Here is a 25,140-nt window from a genome sequence, read left to right as displayed (position 1 = left end):
AAGTCTTATAGGATTGTAAACTATATTTCATTTTATCACCTTGCACTTTCACATTTTGACTGAACAATTTGTTCAATATTCTGACCAGTTGAACAATTTGATTTTATAAAACAAATTGCAAATTGGTCAAAATTTTGAATGAGTTGCAATTGGTGGATAGCAACACTAACAGTCAATTCACTGTAGTTAAATTAAACTATTTCTATTCAAATGGAAATGACCCAAACTTTAATTCCATGAACCATGCAATAATGTAAATCTAAAATTAAATATGATTTATAAACATACACTCTTAAATTAAGTAAATACCAAAACCCAGATGTAATAATTTTTCATTAATATATATACACAAACTTATTTCAAAATTTAAAAATAAAAGCAATGATAAGAATATTTCTCTAATTCTTTGTCAATTTATCCCTTTATGCACCCATTGTATAATGTATATAGAAAAATTTAATCAACGTATGGTTTATTTGATCTCAGTTCTCAAATGGTTAAAATCCGATTATGACATTGAATTTTCTTGCTTTCCTCTGAATTTCCTACTGTGATGGCATGAAAAAATGCTACCATATGCATGCCTTATGAAGTCACATAGAAAGATACATCTTTTTGCAGATAATTCGAAAAGAAGGAATACATTTGCCTGCTTCTTGTTTTAAAATTATTAGAGAAACAGATTCCACCTTCAAATCTTGTGTAATACAATATTTATTAACTCTCAACAGTTAAATGTTTACTCGTGTGGATAAATATTGTATCACAATGGATAATAGTGGTAGAATCTATATTTAATAAAGTTGATACTTATTTTGGATTAAATTCCATTCAGTTTTAAATCATGCCATTTTCAGAAGTCAAAATACAACTTTGACTCATTTTTGTACTCCCGTCAAAATTTTGACGGGACGTATTATGGTATACAAATGTCCGGTGTCCGTCCGTCTGTCTGTCTGTCTGTCCGTCCGTCCGTCCGTCTGTCTGTCCGGCGTAAACATGTCGCACCGTAACTTGAGAATGACTTATCCAAATTTCATGAAACTTAACATAGTTGTTTCTTATGATAGTCAAATGATCTGTATACTTTTTGGTGAAAATAAGATTAAAACTTTTTGAGTTACGGTACTTTGTAACTAAAACAGGGGTGTGTTTTTTTCACATGTCGCACCGTATCTCAAAAACGATTCTTGATTATGGCTTAAAACTTTTAACACTTCTTAGTTATATTAATCTTAATATCTGTATACTTTTTGGTGATGATTCAAAATTTTATTTTTTAGTTATTGAGTATTTTGTAAAAAAGGGGGAGGTTTTTTTTACATGTCGCACCATATCTCAAAAACGATTCTTGATTATGGCTTAAAACTTTTAACACTTCTTAGTTATATTTATCTCAATATCTGTATACTTTTTGGTGATGATTCAAAATTTTATTTTTGAGTTATTGAGTATTTTGTAAAAAAGGGGGAGGTTTTTTTTACATGTTGCACCATATTTCAACCAGATGCTCCGCAGGGCGCAGCTTTATACGACCGCAGAGGTTGAACCCTGAAAGGTTGGGGCAAGTATGGACACAACATTCAAGCTGGATTCAGCTCTAAATTTGGATTGTGATTAAATAGTTGACACAGCATAGGTTTCTGACACAGAATGAATGTGGTCTAATGAACTTAAAAAAAAATGTTTGCCTTTGAGCAATTCACTATGCTGTTGAATATTAATCCTCTCAAAAAAATGTTTGAAGAAATTTTCTTTTTATTTATGAAATCTGAAATGAAAAAAATTGACCCTCCAATTTTTTTTTCACATCCCCCTTTCCCTTCTTTCAAAACTGATCTCAATTCAAATTTCTAATGAAGTTTGCAACAATAACTACTCATTTAAATACATCATAAAATATTAAAATGTAAAAAAAGTGCTTGTTATCACTGAATGGTAAAGATTGTTTTAATCTATCAGTTGGTAGTAAAAGTGAATATACATTGTATATTGTATAAAACAATGATTTAAGTTGATTCAACTACTATTCTGGACAAAGAAAGATAACTCCAATTGAAATCCAATTGGAATTTCTTGCTATTGCACAATATTGTGCAATTAGATATTTCTTGCTATTGTGGAATACTGTGCAATTGAAAATATTTGCTATTGCACAATACTGTGCAATTGAAGATTTCTTGCTATTGCACAATACTGTGCAATTGAAGATTTCTTGCTATTGCTGAATACTGTGCAATTGAAAATTTCTTGCTATTGCACAATACTTAATATAATGATTTTGGATCCTAATTTGGACCAACTTGAAAACTGGGCCCATAATCAAAAATCTAAGTACATGTTTAGATTCAGCATATCACAGAGGCCCAATAATTCAATTTTTGTTAAAATCAAACTTAGTTTAATTTTGGACCCTTTGGACGTTAATGTAAACCAATTTTAAAACGGGACCAAAAATTAAGAATCTACATACACAGTTAGATTTGGCATATCAAAGAACCCCAATTATTCAATTTTGGATGATATCAAACAAAGTTTAATTTTGGACCCCGATTTGGACCAACTTGAAAACTGGGCCAATAATAAAAAATCTAAGTACATTTTTAGATTCAGCATATCAAAGAACCCCAAGGATTCAATTTTTGTTAAAATCAAACTAAGTTTAATTTTGGACCCTTTGGACCTTAATGTAGACCAATTTGAAAACGGGACCAAAAATTAAGAATCTACATACACAGTTAGATTCGGCATATCAAAGAACCCCAATTATTCAATTTTTGATAAAATCAAACAAAGTTTAAATCTGGACCCTTTGGGCCCCTTTATTCCTAAACTGTTGGGACCAAAACTCCCAAAATCAATACCAACCTTCCTTTTATGGTCATAAACATTGTGTTTAAATTTCATAGATTTCTATTTACTTATACTAAAGTTATGGTGCGAAAACCAAAAAAAATGCTTATTTGGGTCCCTTTTTGGCCCCTAATTCCTAAACTGTTGGGACCTAAACTCCCAAAATCAATACCAACCTTCCTTTTGTGGTCATAAACATTGTGTTTAAATTTCATTGATTTCTATTAACTTAAACTAAAGTTATTGTGCGATAACCAAGAATAATGCTTATTTGGGCCCTTTTTTTGGCCCCTTATTCCTAAACTGATGGAACCAAAACTCCCAAAATCAATCCCAACCTTTCTTTTGTGGTCATAAACCTTATGTCAAAATTTCATAGATTTCTATTGACTTAAACTAAAGTTATAGTGCGAAAACCAAGAAAATGCTTATTTGGGCCCTTTTTGGCCCCTAATTCCTAAAATGTTGGGACTAAAACTCCCAAAATCAATCCCAACCTTCCTTTTGTGGTCATAAACCTTGTGTTAAAATTTCATAGATTTCTATTCACTTTTACTAAAGTTAGAGTGTGAAAACTAAAAGTATTCGGACGACAACGACGACGACGACGCCAACGTGATAGCAATATACGACGAAAAAATTTTCAAATTTTGCGGTCGTATAAAAACGATTTATGATTATTGCTTAAAACTTACACATGTCTTTGTTATATTAATCTGAAGATCTGTTTACTTTTTGGTGATGATTCAAAATTTCATTTTTGAGTTATTGAGTATTTTGTAAGAAAGGGGAAGGGGTTTTTTACATGTTGTGCCGTATCTCAAAAACAATTTATGATTATTGCTTAAAACTTCACACATGTCTTTGTTATATTAATCTAAAGATCTGTATACTTTTTGGTGATGATTCAAAACTCTATTTTGGAGTTATTGAGTATTTTGTTAAACAGCTAGGGGAGTGTTTTTTCACATGTCCCGCCATGTCTCAAAAATAATTTATGAATATTGCATAAAACTTCCACACAAGACGTCGGGCATATCATGCGCTCATGGCGCAGCTGTTTATTGATTTATGACATACTAAATAGATATAGGACGATGTGGTATGTGTGCCAATGAGACAACTCTCCATCCAAACAACAATTTAAAAAAAAGGTAAACCATTGTAGGTCAATGAACGGCTTTCAACACGGAGCCTCTGCTCACACCGAACAACAAGCTATAAAGGGCCCCAGAATTACTAGTGTAAAACCTCCAAACGGGAATAAAAATATATCCAAATTACAACAAATTACAACAAGTCTGAAATAAACAATTAACAAATCATGTACTCATTTCACAGCGTATCATAGTCTAGACGACATCTAATCAACTTTGAGATGGCTCCCAATACTATCTAAGGTCAAATAACCCAATTTAAATATAAACATAAATAACCAAGTGGCAGCTTTATACGACCACAGAGGTTGAACTCTGAACGGTTGGGGCAAGTATGGACACAACATTCAAGCTTGATACAGCTCTGAATTGGGATTGTGATTAAATATTTGACACAACACAGGTTTCTGACACATAATTAATGTGGTCTAAGAACTTAAACTTAAAAACTTTAAATTTTAAATTAGACATTACTAGGTATTATGGTCCAATATCGAAAATCTAAATACATGGTTAGATTCAGCATATCAAAGAACCCCAAGAATTCAATTTTTGATGAAATCAAATAAAGTTCAATTTTGGACCCTTTAAACCTCAATGTGGACTAATTTGATAACCGGGCCCAAACATCAAAAATCTAGTAACATGGTTAGATTAAGCATATATCAAAGAACCCCATATACACAATTTTTGTTGAAACCAAACAAAGTTTAATTTTGGACCCCAATTTGAACCAACTTGAAAACTGGGCCTATAATCAAAAATTCTAAGTACATGTTTAGATTCAGCATATCAAAGAACCCCAAGGATTCATTTCTTGTTGAAATCAAACAAAGTTTAATTTTGGACCCCAATTTGGACCAACTTGAAAACTGGGCCAATAATCAAAAATCTAAGTACATGATTATAGATTCAGCATATCAAAGAACCCCCAAGGATTCAATTTTTGTTGAAATCAAACAAAGTTTAATTTTGGACCCCGATTTGAACCAACTTGAAAACTGGGTCAATAATCAAAAATATAAGTACATTGTACATGTTTCGATTCAGCATATCAAAGAACCCCAAGAATTCAATTTTTGTTAAATTCAAACTTAGTTTAATTTTGGACCCCGATTTGAACCAACTTGAAAACTGGGCCAATAATCAAAAATATAAGTACATGTTTCGATTCAGCATATCAAAGAACCCCAAGAATTCAATTTTTGTTAAATTCAAACTTAGTTTAATTTTGGACCCCGATTTGAACCAACTTGAAAACTGGGCCAATAATCAACCAGATGCTCCGCAGGGCGTAGCTTTATACGACCGCAGAGGTTGAACCCTGAACGGTTGGGGCAAGTTTGTGTCCATTCAAGCTGGATTCAGCTCTAAATTTGGATTGTGATTAAATAGTTGACACAGCATAGGTTTCTGACACAGAATGAATGTGTTCTAATGAACTTAAAATTTTTGTTTTCTGTTAGAGCAATTCATTATGCTGTTGAATATTAATCCTCTCAAAAAAATGTTTGAAGACATTTTCTTTTTTATTTATGAAATTTCAAATGAGAAAAATTGAACCCAATTTTTTTAATCACATCCCCCTTTCCCTTATTCCAAAACTAATCTCAATTAAAATTTCTAATGGAGTTTGCAACAATAACTACTCATTTAAATACATCTTAAAATATTAAGATGTAAAAAAACTGCTTGTTATCACTGAATGGTAAAGATTATTTTAATTTATCAGTTGGTAGTAAAAAGTGAATATACATTGTATATTGTATATAACAAAGATTTAAGTTGATTCTGGACAAAGAAAGATAACTCCAATTAAAAAAAAATCTTGCTATTGCACAATATTTTGCAATTAGATATTTCTTGCTTACTATTCTGGACAAAGAAAGATAACTCTAATTAAAAAAAAATTTGCTATTTCACAATATTGTGCAATCAAAAGACTTGCTATTGCACAATACTTAATATAATAATTTTAGATCCTGATTTGGACCAACTTGAAAACTGGGCCCATAATAAAAAATCTAAGTACATTTTTGGATTCAGCATATCAAAGAACCCCAAGATTTCAATTTTTGTTAAAATCAGACTAAGTTTAATTTTGGACCCTTTGGACTTTAGTGTAGACCAATTTGAAAACAGGACCAAAAATGAAGAATCTACATACACACTTAGATTCGGTATATCAAAGAACCCCATTTATTCAATTTTTGATGAAATCAAACAAAGTTTAATTTTGGACCCCGATTTGGACCAACTTGAAAACTGGGCCAATAATCAAGAATCTAAGTACATTTTTAGATTCAGCATATCAAAGAACCTAACTGATTCATTTTTTGTCAAAATCAAACTAAGTTTAATTTTGGACCCTTTGGACCTTAATGTAGACCAATTTGAAAACGGGACCAAAAGTTAAGAATCTACATACACAGTCATGACAGTTAGATTCAGCATATCAAAGAACCCCAATTATTCAATTTTGATGAAATCAAACAAAGTTTAATTTTGGACCCTTTGGGCCCCTTATTCTGTTGGGACCAAAACTCCCAAAATCAATACCAACCTTCCTTTTATGGTCATAAACCTTGTGTTTAAATTTCATAGATTTCTATTTACTTATACTAACGTTATGGTGCGAAAATCAAGAAAAATGCTTATTTGGGTCCCTTTTTGGCCCCTAATTCCTAAACTGTTGGGACCTTAACTCCCAAAATCAATACCAACCTTCCTTTTGTAGTCATTAACATTGTGTTTAAATTTCATTGATTTCTATTTACTTAAACTAAAGTTATTGTGCGAAAACCAAGAATAATGCTTATTTGGGCCCTTTTTTGCCCCTTAATTCCTAAACTGTTGAAACCAAAACTCCCAAAATCAATCCCAACCGTTCTTTTGTGGTCATAAACCTTGTGTCAAAATTTCATAGATTTCTATTTACTTAAACTAAAGTTATAGTGCGAAAACCAAGAAAATGCTTATTTGGGCCCTTTTTGGCCCCTAATTCCTAAAATGTTGGGACCAAAACTCCCAAAATCAATACCAACCTTCCTTTTGTGGTCATAAACCTTGTGTTAAAATTTCATAGATTTCCATTCACTTTTACTAAAGTTAGAGTGCGAAAACTAAAAGTATTCGGACGACGACGACGACGACGACGACGCCAACGTGATAGCAATATACGACGAAATTTTGCGGTCGTATAAAAATATAAGTACATGTTTCGATTCAGCATATCAAAGAACCCCAAGAATTCAATTTTTGTTAAAATCAAACTTAGTTTAATTTTGGACCCTTTGGACCTTAATGTAGACCAATTTGAAAGCAAGACCAACCAGGTGCTCCGCAGGGCGCAGCTTTATACGACCGCAGAGGTCGAACCCTGAACAGTTGGGGCAAGTATGGACAAAACATTCAAGCATGATACAGCTCTGAATTTGAATTGTGATCAAATTTTTGACATTACATGTTTTTTTTTACACAAAACAAATGCCAAGATTTTACAAATCAATTAAAGATTTCTTCTTCAAACTTTTTAAATTTAAAATTAAATAGTTGACACAGCATAGGTTTCTGACACAGAATGAATGTGGTCTAATGAACTTAAAAGGTTTTTTTTGCCTTTGAGCAAATCACTATGCTGTTGAATATTAATCCTCTCAAAAAAATGTTTGAAGAAATTTTCTTTTTATTTATGAAATCTGAAATGAGAAAAATTTAACCCCCCCCCCCCCCTTTTTTTTTCACATCCCCGTTTCCCTTTTTCTAAAACTGATCTCAATTCAAATTTCTAATGGAGTTTGCAACAATAGCTACTAATTTAAATACATCAAAAAATATTAAAATGTAAAATAAAGTGCTTGTTATCACTGAATGGTAAAGATTGTTTTAATTTATCAGTTGGTAGTAAAAAGTGTATATACATTGTATATTGTATATAACAAAGATTTAAGTTGATTCTGGACAAAGAAAGATAACTCCAATTAAAAAAAATTCTTGCTATTGCACAATATTGTGCAATAGGATATTTCTTGCTTACTATTCTGGACAAAGAAAGATAACTCTAATTAAAAAAAAATTTGCTATTTCACAATATTGTGCAATTAGATATTTCTTGCCATTGCACAATACTGTGCAATTGAAAAGACTTGCTATTGCACAATACTTAATATAATAATTTTAGATCCTGATTTGGACCAACTTGAAAACTTGGCCCATAATCAAAAATCTAAGTACATGTTTAGATTCAGCATATCAAAGAGGCCCAAGAATTCAATTTTTGTTAAAATCAAACTTAGTTTAATTTTGGACCCTTTGGACTTTAATGTAGAATTTGAAATTGGAAAACAGGACCAAAAATGAAGAATCTACATACACAGTTAGATTTGGCATATCAAAGAACCCCAAGGATTCAATTTTTGATGAAATCAAACAAAGTTTAATTTTGGACCCTTTGGACCTTAATGTAGACCAATTTGAAAACTGGACCAAAAAACTTCAATAATCAAGAATCTAAGTACATTTTTAGATTCAACATATCAAAGAACCCAACCGATTCATTTTTTGTCAAAATCAAACTAAGTTTAATTTTGGACCCTTTGGACCTTAATGTAGACCAATTTGAAAACGGGACCAAAAGTTGAGAATCTACATATACAGTTAGATTCGGCATATCAAAGAACCCCAATTATTCAATTTTGATGAAATCAAACAAAGTTTAATTTTGGACCCTTTGGGCCCCTTTTTCCTAAACTGTTGGGACCAAAACTCCCAAAATCAATACCAACCTTCCTTTTATGGTCATAAGCCTTGTGTTTAAATTTCATAGATTTGTATTTACTTATACTAACATTATAGTGCGAAAACCAAGAAAAATGCTTATTTGGGTCCCTTTTTGGCCCCTAATTCCTAAACTGTTGGGTCCTAAACTCCCAAAATCAATACCAACCTTCCTTTTGTGGTCATAAACATTGTGTTTAAATTTCATAGATTTCTATTTACTTAACCTAAGGTTATTGTGCAAAAACCAAGAAAAATGCTTATTTGGGCCCTTTATTGGCCCCTTATTCCTAAACTATTAAAACCAAAACTCCCAAAATCAATCCCAATCTTTCTTTTGTGGTCATAAACCTTGTGTCAAAATTTCATAGATTTCTATTAACTTAAACTAAAGTTATGGTGCGAAAACCAAGAAAATGCTTATTTGGGCCCTTTTTGGCCCCTTATTCCTAAAATGTTGGGACCAAAACTCCCAAAATCAATACCAACCTTCCTTTTATGGTCATAAACCTTGTGTTAAAATTTCATAGATTTCTATTCACTTTTACTAAAGTTAGAGTGCGAAAACTAAAAGTATTCGGACGACGGACGACGACGACGACGCCGACGCCAACGTGATAGCAATATACGACGAAAATTTTTTCAAAATTTGCGGTCGTATAAAAATTAAGAATCTACGTACACAGTTAGATTCGGCATATCAAAGACTCCTTATTATTCAATTTTTGATGAAATCAAACAAAGTTCAATTTTTGACACTTTGGGCCCCTTATTCCTAGACCAAAACTCCCAAAATCTTCCTTTTATGGTCATAAACCTTGTGTTTAAATTTCATTGATTTCTATTTACTTATACCAAGGATTTGCTATACAAATCCTTGCTTATACTAAAGTTATTGTGCGAAAACCAAGAATAATGCTTATTTGGGCCCTTTTTTGGCCCCTAATTCCTAAACTGTTGGGACCCAAACTCCCAAAATCAATCCATACCTTCCTTTTGTAGTCATAAACCTTGTGTCAAAATTTCATAGTTTTCTCTTGACTTAAACTAAAGTTATAGTGCAAAAACACTGAAAATGCTTATTTGGGCCCTTTTTGGCCACTATTAATTCCTAAACTGTTGGGACCAATACTTCCAAAATCAATCCCAACCTTCCTTTCATCATGGTCATAAACCTTGTGTTTAAATTCATAGATTTCTATTCACTTTTACTAAAGTTAGAGTGGGAAAACTAAAAGTATTCGGACGACGATGATGCAGACGACGACGCCAACGTGATACCAATATACGGCCAAAAAAAAATCCATTTTTGAGGTCGTATAATAAAACCAGATGCTCCGCAGGGCGCAGCTTTATCAACCGCAGAGGTTGAACCCTGAATGGTTGGGGCAAGTATGGACACAACATTCAAGCTGGATTCAGCTCTAAATTTGGATTGTGATGAAATAGTTGACACAGCATAGGTTTCTGACACAGAATGAATGTGGTCTAATGAACTTAAAATATTTTTTTTGCCTTTAAGCAATTCAATATGCTGTTGAATATTAATCCTCTCAAAAAAATGTTTGAAGAAATTTTCTTTTTATTTATGAAATCTAAAATAAAAAAAAATCCCCCCCCCCCATTTTTTTTCACATCCCCCTTTCCCTTTTTCTAAAACTGATCTCAATTCAAATTTCTAATGGAGTTTGCAACAATAGCTACTAATTTAAATACATCAAAAAATATTAAAATGTAAAATAAAGTGCTTGTTATCACTGAATGGTAAAGATTGTTTTAATTTATCAGTTGGTAGTAAAAGTGAATATACATTGTTTATTGTATAAAACAATAATTTAAGTTGATTCAACTACTATTCTGGACAAAGAAAGATAACTCCAATTGAAAATTTCTTGCTATTGCACAATATTGTGCAATTAGATATTTCTTGCTATTGCGCAATACTGTGCAATTGAAAATATTTGCTATTGCACAATATTGTGAAATTGAAGATTTCTTGCTATTGCACAATATTGTGCAATTGAAAATTTCTTGTTATTGCACAATACTGTGCAATCGAAGATTTCTTGCTATTGCTGAATACTGTGCAATGGAAAATTTCTTGCTATTGCACAATACTTAATATAATAATTTTGGATCCTGATTTGAACCAACTTGAAAACTGGGCCCATAATCAAAAATCTAAGTACATGTTTAGATTCAGCATATCAAAAAAGCCCAAGAATTCGATTTTTTTTAAAAATCAAACTTAGTTTAATTTTGGACCCTTTGGACCTTAATGTAGACCAATTTGAAAACGGGACCAAAAATTAAGAATCTACATACACAGTTAGATTCGGCAAATCAAAGAACCCCAATTACTCAATTTTTTATGAAATCAAACAAAGTTCAATTTTGGCCCCTTTGGGCCCCTTATTCCTAAACTGTTGGGACCAAAACTCCCAAAATCAAACCCAACCTTCCTTTTATGGTCACAAACCTAGTGTTTAAAATTTCATAGATTTCTATTTACTTATACAAAAGTTATGGTGAGAAAACCAAGAATAATGCTTATTTGGGCCCCTTTTTGGTCCCTTATTCCTAAACTGTTGGGACCTCAACTCCCAAAATCACTCCCAACCTTCCTTTTGTTGTCATAAACCTTGGGTTTTATTTTCATTGATTTCTATTCACTAATTATACTAAAGTTATTGTGCGAAAACCCAGAATAATTCTTATTTGGGCCCTTTTTTGGCCCCTAATTTCTAAACAGTTGGGACCCAAAATCCCAAAATCAATCCCAACCTTCCTTTTGTGGTCATAAACCTTGTGTCAAAATTTCAAAGATTTCTATTTACTTAAACTAAAGTTATAGTGAAAAAACCGAGAAAATGCTTATTCGGGCCCTTTTTGGCCCCTAGTTCCTAAAATGTTTGGACCAAAACTCCCAAAATCAACCCCAACCTTCCTTTTATGGTCATAAACCTTGTGTTAAAATTTCATAGATTTCTATTAACTTTTACTAAAATTAGAGTGCGAAAACTAAAAGTATTCGGATGACGACGACGAAGCAAGACGATGACAACGCCAACGTGATAGCAATATACGATGAAAAATTTAAATTTTTACGTTCGTATAAAAATAATCATTTAAATCAAAATAATTACATCAGTTATAATGCTGAAGGCCAAATATTTTGAAGATAAGATTCTAAAGATATTCATAATTAAGCCTGGTCCAATAGAAACCATTTCTTCACTCTGGCTTTTAAAGAGTATGGATAGGAGACATTGCTTTAACTTTTGCATGCTTACACAAGAGGCTCTCCAATGCTCTCAAGAGTCTGAATAGCCTACCTGTTTTTCAGAGGAGAATTTTAAATGTTAGCAAACTTGATGAACAAATTGTGTAAAATTGTCTTTAAAAGTCAATAACTCCTTAAGAGGTCAATTGACAATTATAGTCTTATAAACTTTTTTGTAGATATCTTACTTTGCTGAACATTATTGCTGTTTACAGTTTCTCTTTAATAAAAATCTAGATAATAACAAAAAACTGCAAAATTTCACTAAAACTATCAATTTAGTGGCAGTATCCCAACAATTGGTTGTTCAATTCGTCTGAAAATTTCAGACCTGATAGAACTTGACGAAATGAACAATTTTGCCACATCTCAGATTTGCTCTAAAAGCTTTAGTTTTTGAGATATAAGCCAAAAACTGCATTTGACCCCTATGTTCTATTTTTAGCCATGGCAGCCATGTTTGTAGATGGATCAAAATTTCAGATACAATTTCCAAACTAGATACCCTAAGGAACATTTAGATAAAAGTTTGAAGGTATAATTTGGCCCAGTAATTTCAGAGGAGAATATATTTTAAATAGTTTACTAATACAGATGACAATGACAACGGACGCCAAGTGATGGCATAAGCTCACATGAGCCCTTTGGGTCCCGATGAGCTAAAAAAGGGGGAGGGGTTTAACCCAATATTTAAAAAAAAAATTCAGATGAACCAGTAATCTACTTTGTTGTTATTCATGTTATTGAGAATACGTATGTTATTATTAAACAGCGTCACACTGCTGTATGCCATGGTGGATTGCATAAAACAACAGTTTATTTGAACTTTAGAGCAATGTTTAGTGGAAAGTTGATTCATTGCTATCTCCTTTTTTTTTAAAACCTATTGAGACATTATCATATATCATGTTTATGATGATTGTTGTAACCTAATTATTTCAAATTATCTTATAAATGATATATAGCTTAAAAAAAGATATTTTTCTAAATACCTCCAACTATGACTTACCTTCTAGTAATTTGTCATCAGTAGAATGAGTTTTGAGTTGTCCTGCACCACTTGTTGAACAAGTAGCACTATGAATTCGAGCTCTTTCATTTCCTGACTGTGAAGTCTGAGTGGCATAGTTTTCTACATTTGTAGGAAGAACTTGTTGAGGCATCATACTGCACTTTTCAGAGAAGAGCTGATCTACTGGTAAATTCTTAGTTTGGTTTTGAATGTGACCTGAAGCTGTGTCTGACTTTTGGGAAGAAGTCCCAAATGATGCATTCACATTTTGGCCATCCTTACGCACATGATCCTTATTTTCATGTCCTCCACTGCTGTCATTACCATTAGCATCATTTTCAGCCTTTGGCTTCAACTGAGGACTGGCAGAAACATCAGAGCCTGATGCCTGAGACATTTTCAAATTATTCAGACTTTACTGGTGTCTAAATCATCTCAAATGTGTTGGTCATCCAAACCATTACAATCTTGTAGTCTAGAAATAAAATTATGACTTATTATATCTTTGACTTCTTGAAGTTTCCTGATGCTTGCACATTTAAGAATTGCATAATTTTGTAAATAAAGAATTGCAGATGAAGGTTATATCCAAGACAATTTTTGATTATATATGATACATACAAGTCTTAACATTTTTTTACTCCTAATACAGTCAGGTGTACTACTTATACAAGTAATTTTTATTTACTTGAAGAAGTAAAAATAAATATACACATTATCATGTATCATGTATAAGTTAATTTGTAGGATACTTGTACAAGTGAATTTTATTTACTTGTATTAATTGGTAAAAAAAAATTGGCTTAGTTATGTCCCTTAGACATTAAGATGTTTTTACTTGTAAAAAAGTCATCCTATCTTCTTTTCTTGAATTCTTATGATTTTTTTGCCCTAATAGAATTTAAAATTGTCTGCCCTTTGTAGATGTCTTTACTAATCATTAAAAGTGTAATTTCATGGACAATGAAAATCCCATTTGTCTGTTATCTTCAGAACACGCTGCTCATTTACAAGCCTCCAAGATCCTCAAAGGAGTAATTTTTGAAGGCCTTGTGCAAATACTTAAGATCTTTGGCAATCAGTTTAACCTGGGACCAGATGCTCCTCAGGGCGCAGCTTTATACGACTGCAGAGGTTGAACACTGAACGGTTGGGGCAAGTATGGACACAACATTCAAGCTGGATTCAGCTCTAAATTTGGATTGTGATTAAATAGTTGACACAGCATAGGTTTCTGACACAGAATGAATGTGGTCTAATGAACTAAAATGTTTTGTTTTGTCTTTGAGCAATTCACTATGCTGTTGAATATTAATAATTTTTTGTTCACATCCCCCTTTCCCTTATTCCAAAACTGATCTCAATTCAAATTTCTAATGGCCCCTAACAATAACTACTCATTTAAATACATCATAAAATATTTAAATGTAAAAAAGTGCTTGTTATCACTGAATGGTAAAGATGGTTTCAATTTATCAGTTGGTAGTAAAAGTGAATTTACATTGTACATTGTATAAAACAATGATTTAAGTTGATTCAACTACTATTCTGGACAAAGAAAGATAACTCAAATTTTCAAAGAATATTGAAAATTTCTTGCTACTGCACAATATTGTGCAATTAGATATTTCTTGCCATTGCACAATACTGTGCAATTGAAAATACTTGCCATTACCCAATACTGTGCAATTGAAGATTTCCTGGTATTGCGCAATACTGTGCAACTGAAAATTTCTTGCTATTGCTGCATACTATGCAATTGAAAATTTCTTGCTATTGCACAATACTTAATACGATAATTTTGGATCCTGATTTAGACCAACTTGAAAACTGGGCCAATTATCAAAAATCTAAGTACATGTATTGATTCAGCATATCAAAGAAGCCCAAGAATTCAATTTTTGTTAAAATCAAACTGAATTTAATTTTGGACCCTTTGGACCTTAATGTAGACCAATTTGAAAACGGGACCAGAAATTAAGAATCTACATACACAGTTAGATTTGGCATATCAAAGAACCCCAATTATTCAATTTTTGATGAAATCAAACAAAGTTTAATTTTGGACCCCGATTTTGGCCAACTTGAAAACTGGGCCAATATTCAAAAATCTAAATACATTTTTAGATTCAGCATATCAAAGAACCCCAAGAATTCAATTTTTGTTTAAATCAAACTAAGTTTAATATGGACCCTTTGGACATTAATGTAGTCCAATTTGAAAACGGGACCAAAAATTAAGAATCTACATACACAGTTAGATTTGGCATATCAAAGAATCCCAATTATTCAATTTTTGATGAAATCAAACAAAGTTTAATTTTGGACCCCGATTTGGACCAACTTGAAATCAAAAATCTAAGCACATTTTTGGATTCAGCATATCAAAGAACCCCAACGATTCAATTTTTGTTAAAATCAAACTAAGTTTAATTTTGGACCCTTTGGACCTTAACCCTTTAACGTTCAAGGATTTTTACCTTTTCTACCCGAATAAAGGATATCTGTTTTCAATCATTTGTACATTTTGATAAAAATCTCACACAAAGGACAATTTAGACTCATCTGATAGATAATTGACCAAGGTTTCAAGAAAACCTGATTTAAGGAAAATAATTCTTACGTTGATCACGTGATATCTCTCAAAAAGTCACGTGCCATGCTGAATTAAAGGGACAAAAATGTACAATTCAAGCGGAAAAGCGGTTGTACAGACATTTAGTGACAAAAATAGAACATAGTTCTAGTGTTAAATTAATGCACGAAGACTTTTGGAAATGTTTTCGGTGAAAACTTTATACAGAAAGATGTAAAACCTGTCTGATTGGTAGAAATATCAATACTTGAAACACCGAAAAATAGATAAATAAATGGCCCAAGTTTATGTTAAAGATGTACTATTCATAACTGCTTACAGAATGAGCCTTTAGAAAAGAATTTTGAGTAAATATTTAATGAAAATCTGGTATTATTGAGTGCCCAGGCTAAGAATTAACAAAAACAGAGAGAGAGGGGAAAAGGAGAAAAAGAGGGGGGGGGGGGTAAATTTTTCTTTTTGATTTAATCATGTATTTCAGTTGTCTTAATTGAAATTGAAAGTAAAGTTAAGTTAAGTTATATTTAATATAGGAATTTATTTTTTCACCCTCCGGCAGTGAGGTTTGAACACGCGATCGTTCTGGTGTCAGACTGTGCATCTTACCACTGAGCCACAGAAACCATTGGAAAACAAATGAAATTTTAGCATATAAGTCACCTTCTCTGTAACAATAGAAATTATTTTTGGGAGAACATAATCCAACTTCTTTTTCTAAAGAAGTTAGTTTTTGAAAATGACTATTTTTTCAAGCAAATATGTAAGAAAATTATTCAGAAATGTTCGTTTTTTTCGTCGATATGTCACTATTTCTATATCTTAGAGATATGATATGTCACTATTTCTATATCTTAGAGATATGATATCCAACATCCTCATAACCAGACACTAAAGAAACAAAGATTTGTTATTGCTATTCCAACTTGGCTAACAATTTTTAAGACATTTTAGATGTTCTCATCTCTTTTGCTATAAAAACTGACAATACAAAACATGAAAATTCCTTGTAATTTGAGTTTTGTTTCAGTGTTGATACTCTATGAATCAGATTGTTTGTATGTGTATGGGTTTTGCTTACAGTTTTGATAGTATTCTTGTAAATGATCACGGCACAGTTATCAAAATTGTCATGTTAAAACAAAAAACAGCAACAATTTGTCTTGTGACATTTTGTGAAAATATTCTATTTAAAAGTAAAAATAAAACAGTTTTCCCCCAAATATTCTTGTCAATATAGGGCAAATTGGTTTCTGACACCAAAAATCAAGTTGGTGGTACGGTATTCTGATCATAAATTTGAGCCCACTACCACATATGTACGTCAAAAAATGTCAACGATACCAAACTTCATGCAAACTACTCCTCCAAAAATTTGACTTATCGGTCAGATTGACCGATAGGAACGTTAAAGGGTTAATGTAGCCCAATTTGAAAATGGGACCAAAAAATTAAGAATCTACACCCACAGTTAGATTCGGCATATATCAAAGAACCCCAATAATTCAATTTTTGATGAAATCAAACAAAGTTTAATTTTGGACCCTGAATTGGACAAACTTGAAAACTGGGCCAATAATAAAAAATCTAAGTACATTTTTAGATTCAGCATATCAAAGAACCCCAAGGATTTAATTTTTATTAAAATCAAACTTAGTTTAATTTTGGACCCCTTGGACCTTAATGTAGACTAATTTGAAAACGGGACCAAAAGTTAAGAATCTACATACACAGTTAGATTTGGTATATCAAAGAACCCCAATTATTCAATTTTGAAGAAATCGAACAAAGTTTAATTTTGGACCCCGATTCGGACCAAAGTGAAAACTGGGCCAATAATAAAAAATCTGAGTACATTTTTAGATCCAGCTTATCATAGAACCCAAAGGATTCAATTTTTGTTAAAATCAAACTAAGTTTAATTTTGGACCCTTTGGAACTTAATGTAGAACAATTTGAAAATGGGACCAAAAAGTAAGAATCTACATACACAGTTAGATTCGGCATATCAAAGAACCCCAATTATTCAATTTTTGATGAAATCAAACAAAGTTTAATTTTGGACCCTTTGGGCCCCTTATTCCTAAACTGTTGGAACCAAAACTCCCAAAATCAATCCCAACCTTCCTTTTATGGTCATAGACCTTGTCTTTGAATTTCATAGATTTCTATTTACTTATACTTAAGTTATGGTGTGAAAACCAAGAATAATGCTTATTTTGGCCCCTTTTTGCCCCCCTAATTCAAAACTGTTCGGACCTCAACTCCCAAAATCAATCCCAACCTATCTTTTGTGGTCATAAACATTGTGTTGAAATTTCATAGATTTCTATTGACTGATACTAAAGTAATAGTGCGAAAACCAAGAAGAATGCTTATTTTGGCCCCTTAAATGGCCCTAATTCCTATACTGTTGGGACCTCAATGTGTAACAAAAAATTTGTTCCGGCGTGACATTTGTTCCACCGGAACAAATTTCATAGGAAATATGTTCCACCAGAACTTATGTCACAGAAAATATGTTCCAGCACTATAAAATTTGTTCTGGAACTAATTTTTTAACCAAGTGTGAAATAAGTTCCGGAACAAAAATCACAGCACCATGAATTTTGTTCCTATATTAAAATTTAAAAAAAAAAGTGAAATAAGTTCTTGTGATATTAGTTTTAAACGAATCTGTTTTATAGAAATCAATGAAAATGTTCTGCTCGAACCTATTTCACAGAAAATAAGTTCTGTGCTTGCATGGGGTACATTTGCAATTGAAGGAATGACTTTAGGATGTCGAACATAAGAAATAAAAGCGATGATAATGTATCTATGTTTGATCGTTTATGTGGTATTCAACCTCCTTGTTTCCTGATGATCTGTCATTGGTGTTCTAATCATACATGTACTTAGCTATGGTCATGGCACAGTTTTTAAAGAGTGTGTATTTTGTTTATTTATGTCTTTTAATATAATTGATCAGCCACTTTGTCCTTTTCAAAAAAGTACAAATATTCATCTTCAACTATAATACTTTTTTTTGGAATGACTTTTATTATTATTTCTTATTCTACTCTTTCCTGGCTCATAAGTGCCATTTTTAGTATTATTACTTGAGCATGTTATTAAACTTTTTCTTTACTCCACATGATCCAATTGGATGTTTACACTTTTTATTTATTACATTATGCAATATAATACATGTTTTTTATAATCACTTTAAACTCACTGATGACAAGTGCTCAGTATATAAGAAAACTTGTTTAACCAGTGGAACATATTTCACAGACAAGGAACTTATTTCACCAGGTGAGGAACAAATTTCACAAATCCAGAACTTATTTCACCAGGTAAGGAACAAATCTCACAAACATGGAACTTATTTCACTAGGTAAGGAACAAATTTCACCAACCCAGAACTTATTTCACCAAGTAAAGTGTGGAACTTATTTCATAGAGATGGAACAAATTATATAGAAATTGTCTGTGAAAAAAGTTCTCCCAGAACATATTTCCTGTGAAATTAGTTCCACTGGAACTTTTTTCACAGGAACAAATTTTGGCTCACAAATGCCCAAAATCAATCCCAACCTTTCTTTTGTGGTCATAAACCTTGTGTTTAAATTTCATTGATTCCTATTTATTTATTCTAAAGTTATTGTGCAAAAACCAAGAATAATGCTTTTTTGGACCCGTTTTTGGCCCTTAATTCCTAAACTGTTGGAACCACAACTCCCAAAATCATTCCCAACCTTCCTTTTGTGGTTATTAACCTTGTGTCCAAATTTTATAGATTTCTTTTTTACTTAAACTAAAGTTATAGTGCAAAAACCAAGAAAAAGCTTATTTTGGCCCTTTTTGGCCCCTAATTCCTAAACTGTTGGAACCAAAACTCCCAAAATGGATCCCAACCTTCCCTTTATGGTCATTAACCTTGTGTTTAAATTTTATAGATTTCTATTGACTTATACTAAAGTTATAGTGCGAAAACCAAAAGTCTTTGGACGACGACGACGATCACAACGACGACGCCGCTGCCAAGGTGATACCAATATATGACCAAAAAATTCTCAATTTTTGCAGTCGTATAAAAATAGATTGCGAGTCGTGCAATTGGATTTTATGTTGGACACTAGATAAAATAAAATAAATCAAAGCACTGTAAGCGCTGTAGGCAGTTAACCAAAAACCAAGCCAAGCATAATTATAAAAACTGTGGCAATGTTGCTTCAATTTTTTTTTTAAGATCTTTAAAGAGAACAAACATCAAACATTCATATAATGTACATTTATGTTAATATTAATCATTAAGGCAAATAATTCATATTTTGTCAAAGTTTTTAAAAGCAACGCATATATCAAGTATATTTTTTTCATGGTCATGAGTCTGCAGTGGTACAAGTTTGCAATGATTGCAGTTCTTCTAGTTGATAGTTAACGTCGGTATTAGTTGACTGTTAGAAGTTTAAGTGGACTTTAGTACGAGCTTGTAAAAGTATGAATGGACTTGCTTCCCTGGAAAGAAAACTGAGTTTGTGTTCAACAGTACAAAAGTTATGAGACACAAATCAGACAAATGTTTACTACTACAGAGATCAAATGTGAGGTCTGATTAACCTGTCCATAGTTAATGTAAATGTCCCTGACCTTCATCTATGATGTCTGAGTTTGGAATAAAATGACAGGTAATTATAAAAACAGTCTTGGGCTTGAAAGATATGTTTTCTTTAAAATGAGCCATATGAAAATGAAAATCTTTGTAGGACCAGAAATCATTCAAATTATAATTAAGGTAAATTCTTTAAACCAATTAATTATTTTCCATCAATAAAATGATTGTAACATAATGCTGTTACGAAGTCTTCCAAACAAAGCTCTCATAATTATTCATTCTCATGGTCGCCTGAAATTGGGCAAGGTCTAGTACACATTGGTTAGGTCTAGCAAAGTGACATGCATATGTGACGCCTATGAGATTGACATTGTATGTCATTCAATCTTTTTGAAATGACAAACAGGAATGAATATGGTTTAGTTTAGGAGTTGGTATTTCAATCTTTTACAAGTTCACAAAACACACACAAGAGGGGGAGGGGTGACCCTAGGGACTACCCTTATATTTCATTTAATGTTTTATCTTGTTCCATACATAAATATATATGGTTTGGGTGGGGATCTCAACCATTATCAAGTTTTCAAACAGGAAGGGGTGGGGTGATCCTAGTGACTTCCCCTATATTTCATTTGATTTGTTATATTGTCCAATACATAAAAATATATGGTTGAGGGGTGGGGATCTCATCTGTTTCTAAGTTATCAAACAGGAGTGGGTAGGGTGACCCTAAGGACTTTCCCTATATTTCATTTGATTAGTTCTCAAACATGAATATATATATGGTTTAATTTAAAGGTGGGGATCTCGACTGTTTCTAATTTCTCAATCAGGAGGGCTGGGGTGACTGAAGGGACTCCCCCCTATATTTCATTTAATTTAGATGTGGGGATCCCAACTGTTTCCAAGTTCTTAAACATGAGGGGTAGGGTGACCACAGGGACTTCTCCTATATTTAATTTGATTTGTTATATAGTCCCATACATTAGTATGTATGGTTAAGGGGTGAGAATCTCAAATTTTCCCAAGTTCTCAAACAGGAGGGTGTACAGTGGCCATAGGAACCCCCTTATTATTCCTTTGATTTGAAATATTGTCCCATACATGAATATATATGGTTCAAGATTGGGGATCTTAACCGATTTATAATTCTCAAACCGGTAGGGGAAGAAAGGCCCCACGAACTCCACCTATATTTCATATGATTTGTTATATTGTCCCATACATGAATATATATGGTTTAGGGGTGGAGATCTCCACCGTTTCCAAATTCTCAAATAGGAGGGGTGAGGTGATCCCCAGGGACTCCCCCTACATATTTCATTTGATTTGTTATATTGTCCCCTACATGAAAATATATGGTTTAGGGGTGGGGATCTCGAACATTACCAAGTTCTCAAAGAGGTGGGGTGGGGTGACCCCCAGGGACTTCCCCATAATTTCATTTGATTATATATATATTGTCCCATACATGAATAAATATGGTTTAGGGGTGGGGATTTCGACTGTTTCCAAGTTCTTAAACATGAGGGGTGGGGTGACCCTATGGACTTCCCCTATATTTCATTTGATTAGTTATTTAGTCTCATACATAAATGTATATGGTTGAGGGGTGGGGATCTCATCCGTTTCAAAGTTATCAAACAGGAGGAGGTCGAGTGGCCCAATGGACTCTACCTATATATCATATTATTTGCTTACATTCAGGTATCATATAATATATTTGCACTATTTGTGCCTGTCCCAAGTCAGGAGCCTGTAATTCAGTGGTTGTCGTTTGTTTATGTGTTACATATTTGTTTTTTTATATATTTTTTTATATAAATAGGGCCGTTAGTTTTACTCGTTTGAATTGTTTTACATTGTCTTATCGGGGCCTTTTATAGCTGACTATGCGGCATCGGCTTTGCTCATTGTTAAAGGCTGTACGATGACCTATAGTTGTTTATGTCTGTGTCATTTTGGTCTCTTGTGGACAGTTGTCTCATTGGCAATCATCTCACATCATTTTTTTATATATGAGAAACTTCCAGCTATTTTAACTGACCTATCAAAATTGAGAAGAAAAAATACCCCTTGAAATTGCAGTAATATGTTTAACTTTTAAAGCATCTAACATGCATTACCAACATTTATCACTGATAAAAAAAAATTATACTGTTACCAGGAACATATATATTGTTAGATAAACTGTTCCCAGCTGTCACATTGTATTGGTCCAATACAATGGATTTTGACATTAAAATTGGTGTACAAAATATTTTCTACTTTCTCTTTTTTTTTTTACATATATCTTTTGGTTTTCTATTCTAGTGTTTATATTTATTTACCATGCATAGATGTATTTTGTCACCTGTCTGGATTTTTTTAGCTGATAGCCAAAACCCGGATTACCCTTATCTGGTTCCGGAATCGGATCCGATATTGTAATTGTCTTCTTGCGGCAGCCATTTTTTTTTCAATGTTGTTTTTGACAGATTGTGAGATACGATTTTACTCGGATTAACACATTATTTGTCGGCGATTTTCTGTATAAAGCTTGCGGTTTAACAAATTGAAAATTGCTGTCATGAACAGTAATGATGAAAATAAGTTTGAGATCGTTTATTAGGAAACTTTGGTAAAAAAAGTTATTTTTTTATTTTCTTTCAAGGTCCGTCGGGCATGTCGGGCGTTGCTAGTAACCGAGTAGAAAGTCCGACTGCAAAAGTGGAAGGTCGCAGACCTCGGACCACCGCTAATTTGAACCCCTGCGTCCAAATTGAAAAGATACGAAAATTCTGTCTTCTAATTCAAAATTGCCGCCAACAGCGTGATCAGTTGAACTTATATTAATAGACTACTGACGTAGTTGACTACGTATTGACGACAAACAATATTCCTACGACTTTTGCAATTTGGGAAATCTTAACTACTTGTCTTTAGAGATATTCGGCGATTAAATATTTCATTCATTTGTTCTTTGACTTCTTAGCCAAAAGCTCAGGGGATAGTAAACTACATAAGGATTCCTAATGTGCTCTACTTCCTATGTGCAACTTCAAAACTTTTGGGAAAATCGACGATCATTTAAGTTTTTTCTGGTCATATTTTTTGTAATCCAGAATGAAAAGTAAGAAAAAACTGTTCAATAAGTTATAAATAACACAGTAGCCAGCTAGAGGTTAACAATGGCCCGTATTTCAGCATTTATTGGGAAGCACACAAATCCAGGGTGCATAAGGCAGCTTAACTGCCTAAAAATATTGTTTTACAGGTAAAACAATGATTTAAGGGCATTACTTTCCCGATAATTGAATTGAATTAAATTTTATAGAAGATATAAAGATATGGTCCAAACTGTGTTCCATAGATTTTTCCCATAGCAACGTCACACCACATCTTACAATTGTGTATTACCTACATGTCAGTGATATTCTTGGCTTTTTTTCAAAACTACCTCTACCCTTTTTTATTGGGAAAATATGTGTCATTTTCATCAAATTGGGAATTTGACTGAAACTTCAATTTACAGACCCATTCTCAAGAGTCAATCCCTGCTTTAAAATAAGACCCTATTTTGTCAGTGATGATACATAAATCATGTAAATAGACCCTCAAATGTGCACACATAGTCATTTTAGGCAAGAAAATTGTTTAAATGAGTGTTTTTCAGTTTGTATTCATGCACAATTACTACTGAGGCTGCACTAATTCGGAAACAAGTTGTCTTTTTGGGAATAATTTAAGCCATTTATTTTTCAAATTGGGATTCTTCTCCAGGGGAAAAAGCCTTTATTCTCCACTAATTTAAGGCAAACAATATCACTGCATGTGGACTTGACCTTCTTTTCGAGCTAAGTTTTGTTTACATTTGAAAGTGTGCTATTTATGAACCCAGGGGATGAAGTTGGGGTTGTTTTGGGAATAAGGAAAAGTAGGCTAAAATAGGCTAAAATTGGAAAATATTATTTTTACTGTTGTAAAATGTCTGAAAACTTGAAATGTTGAAATTAATGCTTGCTTGAAATGAGTTTTTATTGTGTCCCGGAAATACCAACAAATAGAAAACATGTGTGATTTTGCAAACTACTTTTATTTTAACCTGCTATGAGGGGGGATAGGACCTTTATCAGGACTCTCAGTCTGGGATCGGGTGTTTTTAAACTCAGGATTTCTGGATTGACCATTTTGGGATCCAGGAATTCTTTTTTGAATTTCAGGACCTCTTTATTTCGTGTTTTTAAGCCCAGGATTTCGGGTTCAGGACCCCTCCTATCCCCCCCTCTGCTATCGAGAACTGATTACTATGGAAAACAGATGACTCGCCACATCATGTACATGATTTTGGAATACTGATACATTAAGCATGTTATAGTAAGCCATGCATTGTAAATTGTTTCTTTTAAACTTTTTTGTACATTGGAAAAATAACTTAAGTAAATTATTAATGAAATATACATATAAGAATTTTGTTTAAATAACATAAATAATTCCCAGTGGGCACTCAACGTTGTGACAACGTTGAAATTTGGTTGAAATATGGTCGTGACGTTGATCGACATAAATTCAACGTTGATCTAACGTTATGGTATTCAACGTTGACTTCACAACGTTGTTTCAACGTTGAATTTACGTCGTTAAAATCAACGTTTAAACAACAACGTTAATTCAACGTTGGGTTAACGTCAGTCAATCGCGACAGAAAAATCTTATTGTCAAAATTGAAGGGTACAGATATATTGGATGAGCAGATCGAACAAGGAGCAGTGCTGCAGTATTATAAACGATTGGATAATAAGTGTCTAATTTAGAATTTATAATACTTATAAGGGGGTCCACTGACTGCCATAAGCGTGAGGGGGTTTCCTCCTGTCATGCTTCCAT

At 32.7% G+C, this 25,140-nt stretch overlaps 1 protein-coding gene across 1 annotated transcript in view; it reads right to left on the bottom strand.

Moving 5' to 3' along the window:
• LOC143056178 (uncharacterized) overlaps positions 1 to 25,140 on the bottom strand; it is a 48,027-nt gene that overhangs the window by 19,285 nt on the left and 3,602 nt on the right. The window contains exon 2 of the mRNA XM_076229261.1: positions 13,079 to 13,556. Coding sequence (XP_076085376.1) covers positions 13,079 to 13,478 — 400 coding nt within the window. The 5' untranslated portion in view covers positions 13,479 to 13,556. The remainder of the gene's footprint in view (positions 1 to 13,078; positions 13,557 to 25,140) is intronic.

The sequence above is a fragment of the Mytilus galloprovincialis genome, chromosome 13 (genome assembly GCF_965363235.1).
Source record: "Mytilus galloprovincialis chromosome 13, xbMytGall1.hap1.1, whole genome shotgun sequence".
In the NCBI taxonomy this organism is placed as follows: domain Eukaryota; kingdom Metazoa; phylum Mollusca; class Bivalvia; order Mytilida; family Mytilidae; genus Mytilus; species Mytilus galloprovincialis.
Note: the sequence above shows the minus strand (reverse complement) of the source record. Positions and strands in the feature narration are given on the sequence as shown.